This window comes from Emys orbicularis, chromosome 2 (genome assembly GCF_028017835.1).
Source record: "Emys orbicularis isolate rEmyOrb1 chromosome 2, rEmyOrb1.hap1, whole genome shotgun sequence".
Classification (NCBI taxonomy): Eukaryota; Metazoa; Chordata; order Testudines; family Emydidae; genus Emys; species Emys orbicularis.
In genome coordinates this window covers 296,167,608-296,182,691 of record NC_088684.1, presented here as the reverse complement: position 1 = coordinate 296,182,691, position 15,084 = coordinate 296,167,608, and the positions used below count along the sequence as shown (strand labels likewise).

General features: G+C 44.5%; 1 protein-coding gene across 1 annotated transcript in view; it reads left to right on the top strand.

The window, feature by feature from the left end:
• Nucleotides 1-2,207: 2,207 nt before the first annotated feature.
• Nucleotides 2,208-15,084, top strand: part of SMARCC1 (SWI/SNF related, matrix associated, actin dependent regulator of chromatin subfamily c member 1) — a 163,794-nt gene continuing 150,917 nt past the window's right edge. The window contains exons 1-2 of the mRNA XM_065398174.1: nt 2,208-2,450; nt 13,447-13,566. Coding sequence (XP_065254246.1) covers nt 2,208-2,450; nt 13,447-13,566 — 363 coding nt within the window. The remainder of the gene's footprint in view (nt 2,451-13,446; nt 13,567-15,084) is intronic.

Below are 15,084 nucleotides of genomic sequence, written 5' to 3'. Positions count from 1 at the left end.
TCTCAGGGAGGTGGAGCACAGAAGTCGAGGGGAGAGTGCTCTGCCATCAACTTAGCTTGTCTTCACCAAACCCGCTAACTCCACACCACTGCATCGATCACAGCAGTGCTCATTTAGCTATAAGTAGAGACAAGCCCTGAGTTCTACAGCGAATTCTTTCCCCGATATCTACCTGGTGGGTCTTGCCCACATGCTCAGGGCAAACTGATCACCATATTTGGGGTCAGAAAGGAAGGAATTTTTCCCTGGATCAGACTGGCAGAGACCCTGGTGTTTTTTGCCTTCCTCTGCAGCATGGTGCATAGGTCACAGGCAGGTTTAAACTAGCGTAACTGACAGATTCTCTGTAACTTGAAGTCTTTAAACCATGATTTAAGGATTTCAATAACTCAGCCAGAAGTTAGGGGTATATGACAGGAGTGGGTGGCTGAGATTCTGTGGCCTGCAATGTACAGGAGGGGTCAGACTTGATGATCACAATGGTCCCATCTGACCTTAAAGCAGTGGTCCCCAAACTTTTTGGTCACGCTCCCCCTCCCCTTACCCAGTCCACAACCCCCTTGAGCTGTGGCCAGGAACATGGCAAGCGCTGCAGCTGGGACCACAGCCAGGGGCTGAGGCCAGGAGCAGGGCCGGAGTGGAGCTGGGGGCAGAGCAGGGCTGGGTGACACTCCCTCCCTGCCCCCTGCTGCGCCCCCCCATGTTCCTCGGTGCCCCCTAGAGGAGCATGCCCCATAGTTTGGGCACCACTGCCTTAAAGTCTATGAGCCAAGGAGCCAGAAGTGGGGGGAGAGAGACCAGATGAGCAGCCAGGAGGGGGGAACTGGAAGGGGATATAGGGAGAGAGAAGCAGGACTCAGAGCTGGAGCAGGGATGATTAGGCCTGGCTGGGCAAAGGGACTGGGATTAGGGGATGAAACCAGGGGATGGAAGGGGCAGGACAGGGATAGTGACGGGCAGATGAGTCGGTGACCAGTGGGCCCCCTCCCCTCTAGGGCCAGAACTACAGCTCCTGAGTGTCAGCACCCAGTAGGGTGCCCCGACAGCAAGTGTGAAAAATCGGGACAGGGGATGGGGGGGTAAGAGGCACCTATATAAGACAAAGCCCCAAACAGGGCCGGCTCCAGCATTTCTGCCGCCCCAAGCAAAAAAAAAAAGCCGTGATCGCCGGCGGCAATTGGGGGGGGGGGGGGGGGGGGAAGCCGCGATTGGCGGCGGCAGATCCTTCGCTCCTAAAGGGAGTGAGGGACTTGCCGCCCCCGAATTGCCGCAGGTGCCGCCCCTCTCCCTTGGCCGCCCCAAGCACCTGCTTGTTAAGCTGGTGCCTGGAGCCGGCCCTGGCCCCAAATATCAGGACTGCCCCTATAAAATCGGGACATCGGGTCACCCTAGCACCCAGCTATGACTCGACCCCCAGGCAGGGCGTGTTCCCCCCGGGATAACAACCTTATACTGCTACCAGTCCCCTCAGCACAGGAGACAGCGGCCCGCGGGCGGAGCCGACGCCGTGGCTGGCCCGCGCGGGCGACCTCTGAGGAGCGCGGGACACAGCGTCTGGCTCCCCGGCTTGGCTAAGCAAGACACCGCGCTCATCCAAAGCGCCAGGCGGGCGTCGCGCGCACTCGCGAGGCGGGAAATGCCGGTTTCAGGCTGCCCGGACAAGCCTCGGACAAGCCCCCCGTTCCCGCCCACGGCGCGTGCGGCATGACACTGCAGCAGCTGAGGAGGGCGCAGGCACCGCCCGACAGCGTCTGAGCGAGACACTGAACAGGGAAGCGAGAACGAGGCTGGGAATCTCAGCAACCGAAGCTCAAGCCCCCTCCCCATCAGTGTCCAAATGGCACATGCGCAAAGCCCTCCATGAGCGGCTTGGATTAGCGGGCGCATGCGTACAAGCATAATGCGACCCGTGCGGGGCGGTTGAGGTTTGACGCATGCGCGCACAGCAGGGTTGGGGGAGGGGCATGCGTTAAAGGTTAGACTGGATCTCACAAGCGAGTATATACGGAGGGGGGGAGAGTGGGAAACTAGCGCATGCGCAGAGATAGCAGGTTTCTGGAGCGTGCGTGGAGCGCGGTCCAGGGTGCCGACGCACAGGCGGTGGCGGCGCGGGGGGGTGGGGAACCGGCGCGTGCACGGCGGTGGCGGGGGCAGGGAGCGGTATTCCCGAGCATGCTCCAAGGGGCGGAGCGTACGGGGCTCGGCGCATGCGCGGAGGGAGGCGAGTGGGAGGCGCAGGGCCGCGGTGGCGGCGCTCGGCGAGGGTAACAATGGCAGCGGCAGTGACTGCAGGTGGCGGACCCGGCCCCGGGGCGGCGGCGGCGGGGCTGGCGGCACTGTCCGTATCGCGGCGGAAGGACGGCGGCCCCACGGGCAAGTTCTGGGAGAGCCCGGAGACGGTGTCCCAGCTGGACGCGGTGCGGGTCTGGCTGGGGAAGCACTACAAGAAGGTGCGGCCCGGCCCGCGGGGACTGGGGAGCTGAGGGGCGGGAGACTCTAGGGAAGCGCTCCAGGAAGGGGCGGCCCGGCCCGAGGAGCTGAGGGAGCCGGGGGGGTCTGGGGAAGCGCTCCAGGAAGGGGCAGCCCGGCCCGAGGAGCTGAGGGAGCCGGGGGGGTCTGGGGAAGCGCTCCAGGAAGGGGCGGCCCGGCCCGAGGAGCTGAGGGGCGGGGGACTCTAGGGAAGCGCTCCAGGAAGGGGCAGCCCGGCCCGAGGAGCTGAGGGAGCCGGGGGGGTCCGGGGTAGCGCTCCAGGAAGGGGCGGCGCGGCCCGAGGAGCTGAGGGAGCCGGTGGGTCTGGGGTAGTGCTCCAGGAAGGGGCGGCCCGGCCCGAGGAGCTGAGGGAGTCGGGGGTCTGGGGAAGCGCTCCAGGAAGGGGCGGCCCGGGCCTCGGGGCTGGCGTAGCCGGCGAAGCGCCCAGGTACTCCGGGAGCGGTAACAAAGGGCCAGCCGCTCCTTTGGGTGGTGGGAGCGGGATCCCGGCCCTAGGCGGGCTGGGGTTCAGCGGGCCCGGTTTACCGACCAGCGGGCTGGTGACGTTACTCTGCAGCGTTCGCTAGCCCCGGAGCATCCCGCTCCGCTCCCTAGGCTGTGGTGGCTTCGCCAGTCCTACCCCGGTGCCGTTCTCTCCGCTTCAGCCTGACTAAATCCACACTGAATAGAAGTCTTAACCATCCGGTTGAACGTAGTTTTCACCGGTTACACAACTTTATAGGGAGCTCTCCTGATCTTGGTCTTCACTGTAGTTTCTTTGTGTGCAGCTGTTGGAATATATAATGAGTACTGGACTGTAAACTCTGTGACATGTATAGCACCAGCACCACGAGGTGCCAGTTATGCTGAGCATGATTATCATATAATGGAGAGAAACTGTGGGGTTTTAAGTTAACTTTTATTAAAAACTGCATTGCTGATGCTCTTTAGCTTAGGTACTGGTACAGCCTGTGTTACTGCAGTATCTGAGTACAATCTGCAAAAAGAACAGGAGTACTTGTGGCACCTTAGAGACTAAGTTAGTCTCTAAGGTGCCACAAGTACTCCTGTTCTTTTTGCGGATACAGACTAACACGGCTGCTACTCTGAGTACAATCTGTTTATCTTCAAACACCCTTATGAGATAAAAGGAGGTGAAGTGCTGTTATCCCATTTTACAGATGAGGATTGACTCTCAGAGAATGACTTGTCCAAGACCTTGTAGAAAGTCTGTGGTAGAGTAGGGAATTAAACCCAGGTCTCCTGAGTCCTAGGCTAGTACCCCTAACTATCTGGACTATCCGTTACTTCTATAACGGTTCAGGGCTCCATTGTCTAAATATGAAAGAACAAGAATTGAAAAATTTACCCAGTGACCATTTTTCTGAGGACTGTGGCTTTATCTGCATGCAAACTTGTACTGGTTTAACCAATGATGTTAAGTCAGTGTATTTAAACCAGAGCAAAACCCCTTATGTACAGTTTTATTTCAGTTTGAATGGCTCATATTGATTTGGGTGAAGTAGATGCTTTATGGATTTAAGCTAAACCAAAATAACCTGCTTTTAAATCAAAATAAGATTGTCTGCACAGGGTTTTGCTCTGGTTTAACAAAATTGTTTTTAAACTGATTTGTAACTCCAGTGCAGCTTTCTGATTATATACTTGTATGGCTAATACTCTCTCAAAGCCACGACTCCTGCAATTTAAATAAAAATACTTGCTAAACTGTATTTAAAACATGCTAATCAAATTCTTATTTATTAAAGCTTTAAAAAGTTAATTATATATCTCTTGCTTTTGTTATACCTTTCCCTTTCCTTGCTCACTCCATGTCTTTTCCTATAATAGCATGTAAAGTTATCACTTGCCCTTCATTATCTTATTCACTGTCTTTTCTCTTTCACCCCATGTATTTCCATTCTTTGTGTTCTCTACCTTATTTTTTTAAGTCTCTCCATATTGTATTTCTCTAGTTTATCCCATCTTCTCCCTTTTCCCCTGCCACAATTCATGTGGGTCTTTGAAGTCTTACCAGATACTTAGTACCAGAGGGCTAAGCCTTCTAGCCAAAGTCCCAGATGAAAGTTGAGGAGCATTATCTGGAGCAAAGCCCAGATGAGAAGCCAGATATTTCCCCATACTTCACCTAAACTGCTGGGGGGAGGAGAAAACCTGCTGTTCCTGGACTGTGATGGGATTCCATCATTTATATCAACCTGAAGCCTAATTGGTTTCTATAACCATGAGGTTCCTCCAATATTTCTGGGTCCTGGAAGAAAGGAGTGTTTTTTCACTCCGTTTCCCAAGATTTCCATCCCAGAGTCCCTGGCTAATGTGAGAGGAGATTGTTTATATACTGCTTTACCACTTCTCTAGCTTCAGTTTGTCCTCCTTCCTAGGGAGTAGAATCAGTGCCTGCCCTCTTGCTGTTCAGAGCTTTCCACAAGCAAGGGTATCAAATTGATGTTAACTCAGTTCTTGTTAATTTCACTGCTGCACATAGGATTCTGGATTGTAGCTGTGAAAACTGGCAAGAACTTTTTCACTGTGTTGTAGCTTGTTAAGGCTCTTAGCATCAGGAGAGGCATTGGATCCATCATAGTGTAGGCTTAATACAGCAATTAATTGGTTAAATGTGAAGGTAATTTTAACCATATGGCCAGACACTTAATATTTTTCTTACATGGAAACTTAAATTCTGCAAAGTTGATAGGATTTACCTGGAAAAGATATCTAATCATTCTTAGCAAGTGTTTTTTTAAGCCCTCTATAAAAGAGAGGTGAATAGTCTGTTTAAAAACTGGAAACAAAATTAAAAACTGCTTCTCCATTTTGGCAAACAAGATTTATATAGTCAAATATCTTGAAATGTTAGTAAAACTAGAGCATCAGATGTGAATGTTTATCTTCTTTCTATTAATAAGACTAATAGCAGTTTTCACAGGTTACACTTTTTATAGTGAACTATTTTAGGCTTACTGTATTAATGCCAAAACTTCCATTGACTTCAACTGGTGCGGGATAGTGTCCTTAATACATTGAACAGTTTGTGTCTGGTTGAAAAATGTGTGGCCTGCATGACACATGGATACTGTAGAATCCAGGCTTTTTAAAGAAAAATTAAGTTTCTAGCTTTTGATTACGCAGGTAATTTTCCAACTGTGAATCAAATAAAAATCAATGCAGTGTTGTCTTCCTGAGTCTGCAGACAACCTGAAACTAACTCTTAAGGGTGAATTCCCTCACCCTTTATTAATCTCATTAGGATATCAGTTCTAAAGACCAATGATGATACTAACATCAAAAATAACTTTCATTATTGATCATTTCAGTGGGATACATGGAGGAAGGGCATGGGAATGAAGTCCACAGAAGGTGGGTGGGAATTGGGAGTTGCTGTAGTGAAAGAAATCCAGAGGGAAGAATAGAAGATGCACATAAACACAGGAAAGAGAAGAGAACTCAAGAAAGGAGAATGGCGAAGGAAGAGAAACAAAAAGCAGATACAGTGGTTGCCTTATTTTTCCATTGACTAAGTTTGGGTAGATGAATTCATGTGAACAATTGATCCATAAGTCAAGTAAAATTGCTAGATAAAACAGTGATATTGTTAGTGATACTGAATAGATGGCAAGGAACTCTAATTAAAAGTTCAGTGACTACAAAAACAGTTGTATTCATGATCTGTGTGCAAATCTATTGACATAACAGGGAGTTATGCTGTCGATTTAAAGTAGTAGAGAGTCCTACATTTCTACTCCCACCCTTTGACCATAATAAAAAATGGAATTCAGACCTCTCTTCTGAATGAGTTTGATCCCCATGCTTTATGTGGTGGGGTTCTATGAAGGCCTAGTCAATTGTTTGGAGTGTTAAAGCCTTTTATGGTCAGGACTGAGATGTTCTTCAACCTAATGCACATAATGTGGGACAGATACTGGATAAAATACTATTTTACATAGAAATCTGTAATTCAAACTCTGAAAAGTTGAGTAATTAAATTATTTAATATAGTTTATTTATAGTTCACTAATGCTCAGATACACCAGTTATCAGGCCCTGATGTGCATGTACAGCAACTAGCATCATGTTATATTAATGATTACATAACTGTTTTCTATTAAAATACCTCTATCTACTTTATTCTGGGCCATTTATTTAGTTCTACTGGAAATATTTTCTTAATCATGGATGGTCTTTAATTTCAAACACATTTTCTTCATTTAACATCCAACACTTTTTATGCTAAAGAGATCAACAAATAGCTTTGGCATTAAAGATTATAGAATCAAATAACTGTAGCGCTGTAAGAGACCTAGAGAAGTCATCTAGCCCATCCCCCTGTGCTGAGGCAGAGCCAAATATACCTAGACTATTCTTGACAGGTGTTTGTCTAACATGTTCTTAAAAACCTCCAATGATGAGGTATTCCACAACTTCTCTTGGAAGCCTATTCCGGAGCTTAAGTACCCTTATAGTTAGAAAGTTTTTCCTAATATCTAACCTAGGGCCTTGTCTACACTGCCACTTTACAGTGCTGAAACTTTCTCACTCAGGGGTGTGAAAAAACACACTCTGAGCGATGCAAGATTCAGCGCTGTAAAGTGGAAGTGTAGACAGTGCTACAGCACTGGGAGCCACTCCCCTCCTGGGGGCAGCTTTTTACACCGCTGAGAGAGCTCTTTCCCAGCACTGGAGCACACAGTCATGGCAGCGTTTTAACGTGGGTAATGAAGACATACCCTAAATCTCCCATGCTGCTGATAAAGCCTGTTACTTATTGTCCTACCTTCAGTGGATATGGAGAACAATTGATCACTCTCCTTCTTTATAATAGCTCTTAACAATTTGAAGACTATCCAGTCCCTCCCTCAGTAGTCTTTTCTCAAGGCTACACATGCCTAGTTTCCTAACCTTTCCTTACATAAAAGGTTTAGAAAACCTGACCTAATCTTTGTAGCTCTCCTGTGGACTCTCCAATTTGTCCACATCTTTTGTAAAGTGTAGCAACTAGAACTGGTCACAGTACTCGAGCTGAGGCCTCACCAGTGTCAGTAAAAGCAAGACAGTTACCTCCTGTGTCTTACATACGAGACTCCTGCTAATACACCCCACAATATTAGCCTTGTTTCATAGCTGCATCACATTGTTGGCTCATAGTCAATTTGTGATCCACTATAACCCCCAGATCCTTGTCAGCAGTACTACTGCCCAGCCAATTATTCTCCATTTTGTAGTTGTGCATTTTATTTTTCCTCCCTGAGTAAAGTACTTTGTACTTGTCTTAATCGAATTTTGTGTTGATTTCAGACCAAAGATGTAGTCCATGGGCATGATTTTCAGTTACGTTAAGCACCTCCAAGTCTAGCTGCAGTCTGCGGGTGCTCAGTGCTTCTGAAAATCAGGTTGGTGGCTACAGAAAGCACTGACAGATGGTATGGTGGAGATCTGCAATAAAAACAAATGGGTAAACAGCTGGTGTGCTGCCTGAGAATGCAAGCAACATGAGGATTGGCTGTCTTTTGAGTGTGTTTAGTGGGTATGATTTGGGATTCTGACTGAATACTGAAGTAATCAGAGCCACAAAACATTTTGTTTCTCAAATTGGTCTAATTTTTACTAATGCAATAGACTAATTTTGTTTAATAAAACAAGGTTTCTGTTTTTCCTTTACATTTTAATAAGGGGCCTCTGGGCTGGTTGAAAGAGTTGGCTTGATGGCAGTGGTGCTCAAAGTCTGCTATTTAGCCACAAAACAGTTACAGCACAGACATCAGCAGTGCCAGCTTCCCCCCCACAGTTCTGTTAACATGCCTCAACCCTGATCTGGAGGGATGTTCCATGTTGCTTCAGTCCTTGGCAGCTCTGTTAGTGTTAATTTTAGTGGTTTGTGACATGTACCTGTAGACTGAGACCACCAACTTGTTTCACATTAGCTACAAGTATCTGGATTGGGAAACTTGTCGTCATCTCCAAACTTGTTCCATAGTCTCTTATCAGTACCACTGGAACATTAAATTAGCAAGTGTTTCTCTGCTAGTTTCCTTTGAACAAATCTGAAAATAGATTTTTTTTTTAAAAGGAACTAAAGACGCAAATCTAGTATTGTTGCTGTTCTGCTTTTAGCTCAAATCATTGAGTCTAGATATGGTTAATTGTCAGGAAAGTGGTGGTCTTTTGTGTGAAAGTGCTACAACATAGTTGAGTTATTTAAGGATAGTGATGGCCTTAAAGTTGGGTTTCCTTGCTTTTGTATCCAAATCTGACATTTTAGTGTTGTTTCTGCATGTGTCTTACGTTGTTTCCTGTAGTGCCAACAGTCTGCCAGGTGAGTCTACAAACACAAAAGAAGGCATAGTCCTTGCCCTGGGGCAGCTTACTCTAAAACTTTTTATTGTGTTTCCTTCTCTGCAGACTCATACGCTGCCTCTGCTTGTTATGGGCGAAAGTAATATGAAAATGAATGATTCTTGTAAGCTTCACTGCTATCTCCTTCCCCAAAAAAATCAACTATGAATCAGCTGGCAAATAAGAATCCGGTTGGATTAATATTGCTGGCAAAAGCCCATAGCAAGGCCCTCTTGTACAACTTTCAAACTTCCAAATAGTGAATGAGAGGACCCTCCAAGTTTTTCCTTTGATGTAGCGAAGTGTTCTATCCTCTTATTGTAGAGGTGGAAATTGAGGCACAGAGGTTAAATGACATGTCCATGTTCAAGGTAACACAGCAAATCTGAGACAGCATCAGGGCTCCTGTATTCTATTTCTGATATTTCCTTTTCCAACAACTTGACAGCCCTCAAGTTTAACTTAACTCTGTGTGAGGTGGGAGTGGGATTCACAAGTCTCCATTAAGAAGTAAGAGGGAAAAAAGTGTACTCTTCCAAATATATCCAAACGCCCAGGTGCATTTTCCTGAGAGGGTGGAGTGGGGACACACACACTGGAATTCTAACTAAAGTAGCAGCTAAAAATATATAATAATTCAGGTTAAGAATATTTTATTTTTTCTAAATATTGGTATTCTGGAGTGAGGTTACATTTTGTGCTCTTTTAAGTTTTTAATTTTGTTACAGTAGGCTGAAGAAAGCTTCAGAAACAAAAAAAATGCAACTTGTTTTGGGTGCTGGTAAGCAATATGGTCTGAAGGAATGAGCATGGATTGGGGAGTCAAGATGTTTAGAGTTCTAATCCTAGTCTGGTTACTGACTCTTAACGTGGCCTTAGACACAGAAAAACTGAAGCACAGAAGAGAATGTCTATCTGTACAAGGAACACTTCATACTTACCTACTTTTTAGAAATTTTAAGGGTTGGCTCACTTCTTATGGTGCTTTGAACTTAATGCACTATATAAAGTTAAAAAAAGTATTCAAACCATTTTAAATTGCATATTTCAGGGGAAATTAACAGTAATAAAACTGACTTCACATGCGGTCAAACTGCAACGAAGCAAGAGTCAGAGATGGCAGAATGGATCCGCCTTGTGAAATGGGTTTTCATGGTCACTAAGGTTGTCCTGTTATTGAACACTTATATAAAGGAAGTTCCTTTAGAGAGGATTAAGATCATGCACAAAATAGCCTTTTTGGAAATGGTAGTATTTTTCTTCTTGGCATGCGCAGATTACGTACTGCTTTTGAGGATGAGAGGATATGTTCTAACAGATGTAATGATAAGCACAGGCAAGCTACTCCACTTAGGTGCTGTTGAGGCTGGTAGGCCTAAAATTAGACCTGCCAGCTTTGTTTCTTGGGCATGTGTGCACATGCTGTTCTTGTTGAATAAAGATTTTGTCTTCATAAACTTCTATTAAAATAGAATGGAAACAAGATTATAACATCTGACACTTGACTTCCCATGCTAACAGTGTATGAAACTGACAACTACTGTACATGTTAACTTTGCAGCTTAGTAATGCGCATTTTTAACTACACTTTTTCCTATGCAATTTAGTTGATACATGTTGAAGAATACTTCTTAAACTGAAAGTTCAAAATGTTATGTGAAATCGGACAAGGTAGAGTGATGACTTTTGTTGTGCACAGTTGGCTCAATTTTCTGGGAATTGCAGGGCTATTGTTGGTGATTCAGCACAACCCTGTTTGTTCATCTAAACAGTTGTAAAATGAAGAGATTCAGCCACACTAATCGAGGTGGGTTTTTTGGGTTGTTTTTTGTTTTTTAAGCCCGAAACTGTAGGAGCAGCAATTTGTCATCTTTTCTCTTTTACAGCCATATACACTTACAGCACTGTATGAATGTTATGAAATGCTTTCCTTCTTGGTGAAATAAGTCTTAAAACTTCAAGAAAATAGAGTAGTTATCAGGAGGCATAATGGCTCTTATTAGGTAAAACAGAGAAAGCCGCCTTTTACGGCACCTGATAGAATCCAGCCCAAATTAGTAGAGAGAGCTCTGTGGTGGCCTGTATGAAATGGTTTGGTGATCTTTCTAGTTTATAGTGGGAAGCTATCCACATTACAAAATTACCACAACTGTCTCCCCTTTTGGCGGAGAATTGAATAATTGAACAGGTTTGGAAACCATCTACCCTTTCTGTGTCATGGTTGAGACACACACACTGGTGAGGCAGCTTGGGGAATCTTGTGCTGCCATGTGTTGTTCATAATCTTTGAATCGTTAAAACTTCATTCTCCAGATATGTCAGCCTGGCTTCTACAGCTAGTACTAAGTCACTTACAAATTTAAGCATTTAGTTATTGAAATCTCATGGTGAGAAACCCATAGCCTTTACAGTATCCTTCACTTTTTGTATGCTACTTTAGTAAATGGCTTAAAGGGTTTTATTTGGTTATTTAACAGGCTAAATTGAGACCACCAGCGCCTGATGTGTATGTAACAGAATGGTTTAACAAAGAATAGAAATACTTGTTGGAGTTCTGACTGCTATGTAACTATTATGGCTTCATGAACTTCTCAAGGTACTCCATATACACACTCCTGGGGGAATTCTGCGCTACTGCACATGTGCATACTTAATGAGCCCTGCATATTTTTAATTTTTTGTGCAGAAAAAAGCTTCTGCCAAAATGTTCTTGCACTTCCACGTTTTGCCCACCAGATGGCGCTGTGGCGATAGAACAAAGCAGCAGCTGCCCACCAGTTAGGGAGGAGAGAGAGCCTGGCTTCTTAACAGTGGGCCAGGTTAGGAGACAGGGGCTATGGGGAGAGCGTGGGGTGCTGGGGGTGGGGGTCAGACAGGGGCTCATAAGGGCTAGTGAGGGAGGACAGACTGGGGCAGGGGCTGAATGGGAGTGGAGGCACAGGGCCACAGGGGGAGGGAGGTGCAGGGCCACATGGTGATGTGGGAGGGGGTGCAGAGCTACATAGGGACAAGGGATGGCTGGGTAGGGGTACAGGGACACGGGGAGGCACATAGGGATATAAGGGGGTGCAGGACCACATGGGGATGGGGGGGGTAGGTGTCTGAGTGGGGGTGGAGGGACACATGGACGGGGTGCAAAGACACATGGGGACAGGCAGATGTGCCTGACTGAATGGGAGAGGCTAGGGGTCGGCCAGGGTCTGCATGGGGGAAGCTCCCTAGCAATCTCTCCTCCCCCCCCCCCCCAAATAACCCTGTTCCATATTTTTCCCACCCATACCTAACAACCCTCCCAAATTCACACCCAGGCTCCTTCCCAGCAATTTACTTCCCTCTCCCATAGCTCCTCCGTTACCCATGACTCCCCCAAGCCTTTGCACTGCTTCTGTGGGGTGTGGGAAATAAGGTTCTGTATTGTAGTTTAAATGAATTATTACTCAGAGTTCTGGATTAATATGCCTACTAAGGAATCTATTTGTCAAAAAACATTTCCTGAATCTTTTTTGCTGTCTGTATTGTTAAAGACATACTTGATGACTGGTCTTTTGAAATAAATGACCAAAAATAATTGAAATTGGTGTGATTATATTGTGTTATTTTTTACAAATAAAATACGCGGAATTTTAAAATATTGTGTGCAGAATTTTTAATATTTTGGTGCAGAATTTCCCCAGAAGTATATATAGGAGTCTGGCTAGACAGAAACAGTGGAAGAAATAAGGTATTCTGGTTGGGTATTATATCAGTTGTTCACCAGGTAAATGGCTCAATGATTAGTCTGTTTACTGACCAACTAACATTAGCCTCTCAGATTATGTATGAACTGGTCACGCACTGAAGTACTGTGCCTGGGGAAATAAATAATTACCTGATTGTAGATTGTTGCAAAATTGCAGAAATTTGGTCTTCTGGGTATATTTTTCCTGATTGTGCATGAACACACTAAAGGTTAGTGAAGAGATGCAACTGGAAGAATTAATGTGGAATTCACTGGGTAATTCTTTTGCGAGAGGAGTAGACAGTGTTTTCCTAGTGAGTTGTATATATCTGAGGGCTGGAATTAGCCTTAGAACTCAATCTGATTTCTATCTCTAATGAAGTATTTAATCCTTTTCTGAAGAATATTGAATCCAGTGAATTAATAACGATCCACAGATATTTGCCAACTCTTAGACTAAATCTTAAAGTACAGACTATCGTGCAGCAGTCTAAAGCAATACATTAAATAAGCAGGAAAAAAAGATTTTGTAAATGTGGCTGACTATAATGACTATTCTAACATAGCTGCTCTTCATACAGTTAAATGACTGTTAAAGAACGTAAAATCCATGACTGTAAAAACTAACCAATTAATGAAAACCCCAAAATAGACAAATGTCCACTCTTTGCTGCTGTATTGAGCTGTATTACAGAAATACATACCTTATCCCCTCTTGTGGATTATGGCAGTGTGGTTTATTTGGGATTGAAAGCATAGTCCCTGAGAACTAAAACTGAGTTTTGTTTATGTATTTTAAAGATTATGAGAGTCTAAAAGCTCGCCAAAAAAAAAAAAGTGCCCTGAAGCTTGCTGGAATTGGTCTTTGACTCCCCCATCTCCAGTAAGTATGTGTTTGTGTCTTTCAGTATGTTCAGGCAGATGCTCCGACCAATAAAACATTGGCTGGGCTGGTGGTGCAGCTGCTGCAGTTCCAGGAAGATGCCTTTGGGAAACATGTCACCAATCCTGCCTTCACCAAACTTCCTGTGAGTATTTGAATGCCATGAGCGACTGCCATTATAGCAGTATACTTCATTCTTGTTCATCCAATATTTTTGTTGCCAAATGAGACAATGGCACACTTCCAGCTGATAAGGTAGATCTGTCGCTGTTCTACAGTCGCTGCCAGTGCTTAATGCAGATGGGTGAACAGCTTGGTCCTCCTGTCTTGTGAAACAAGCTTTAAGCTAAAAACATCCTGCCATTTCAATATTCAGCAGCTCATTTGAAAGTGAGGAGTGGTTTTAATTTTCAGATGGCATAGTCATTTTTGTAGGGTCAAATCTGGGAATATTTTACCGTAACTTGGATTTGATCTTTATCAGAGAGACCGAGCAATACTGATAGCTTTATAACTTTCAACTTTGGTCAAAAAAATTTCACCAGATTCCATAACTTATTCCTCATAATTATGGCTATGTTTTAATTAGACACTATTAAATGGATACAATCAATCTGAAAATCACTCATCTGCCCAGAAATTGTTTTTCCTAATCGTATTGCAAATAGCACTTTAATATTACTGTCAGTTTTTCGTAGCATATGCACAACGTGCCTCAGGTGGCATGTTACCAGGATTCATCACCGAATTTGGTCCGCTGGTTGGATCATTAGTTTCCCCAGTTTGGGCCAGATACTGACGGGGAGTGCGACATGAACACTGATCCATGCCCCCCATTACTGTCACTGAAAGATTATAAGGAAAATCTTTATTTTTTCCAGTTGGTTTACAAAGTGCACTTGATAGCACTTCTTGCATGGACAATTTCACTGTTGCTTTTATATAATTAGTTTCTCCTCTGTGCTGGCCTCGCACATTGAAATGAGAGGGGAAAAATACTTTTTAAAAATAGGAAAACTAAATTGCAAAATCATAATCATCTGAGGGAATATAAAGGGCAAATGTAATGGCCGAAGCTAATTCTACTTTGAACTTAGGTAGTGTGTTTCATCTAAGAAACTCTGTAGCAGATTTACAATTCATACCTTGGAAAAGAACCACTTTGCAAGCAGGCACTCTTGTCTAGATTTCTCACACACACACCCTCCATGGAGTAGAGCTGCTGCGTAACTCAAAGGTTATGAATACAGTAGGTTGTAGTGTTCAAGCTGGATGGTGTCACAAACTGTTGCTCTAGAGTTCTATGGGTTTTTTGTTTAAAAAAAAACAACAGGATTCAAATGAAGTGTATTTTTAAAAGAAAGTATTTCTTTGCTTTAGTGCAGGTTTCTAAGACTCGAACACCTTTCTGATTTAAACAATATGTGACTGAACCGTACATTTAAGCTTTTTATTTACCTCACCATTCCTATTTATGGAGTTTCCAGTGGCTTGGAATGTAGAATCATGCGAGGTCTCTTAAACTTGTTCCTAGTATAAAATCTTAAATTGATAATCAAAAGAGTTCTACTTTCTAGGAGCAGTAAAATGGGTTAGCACATTGCATGGTTAAAATTAGTTCTTGCCACAAATGCAGTTGTGGTTTATATCTTCATATAATCAG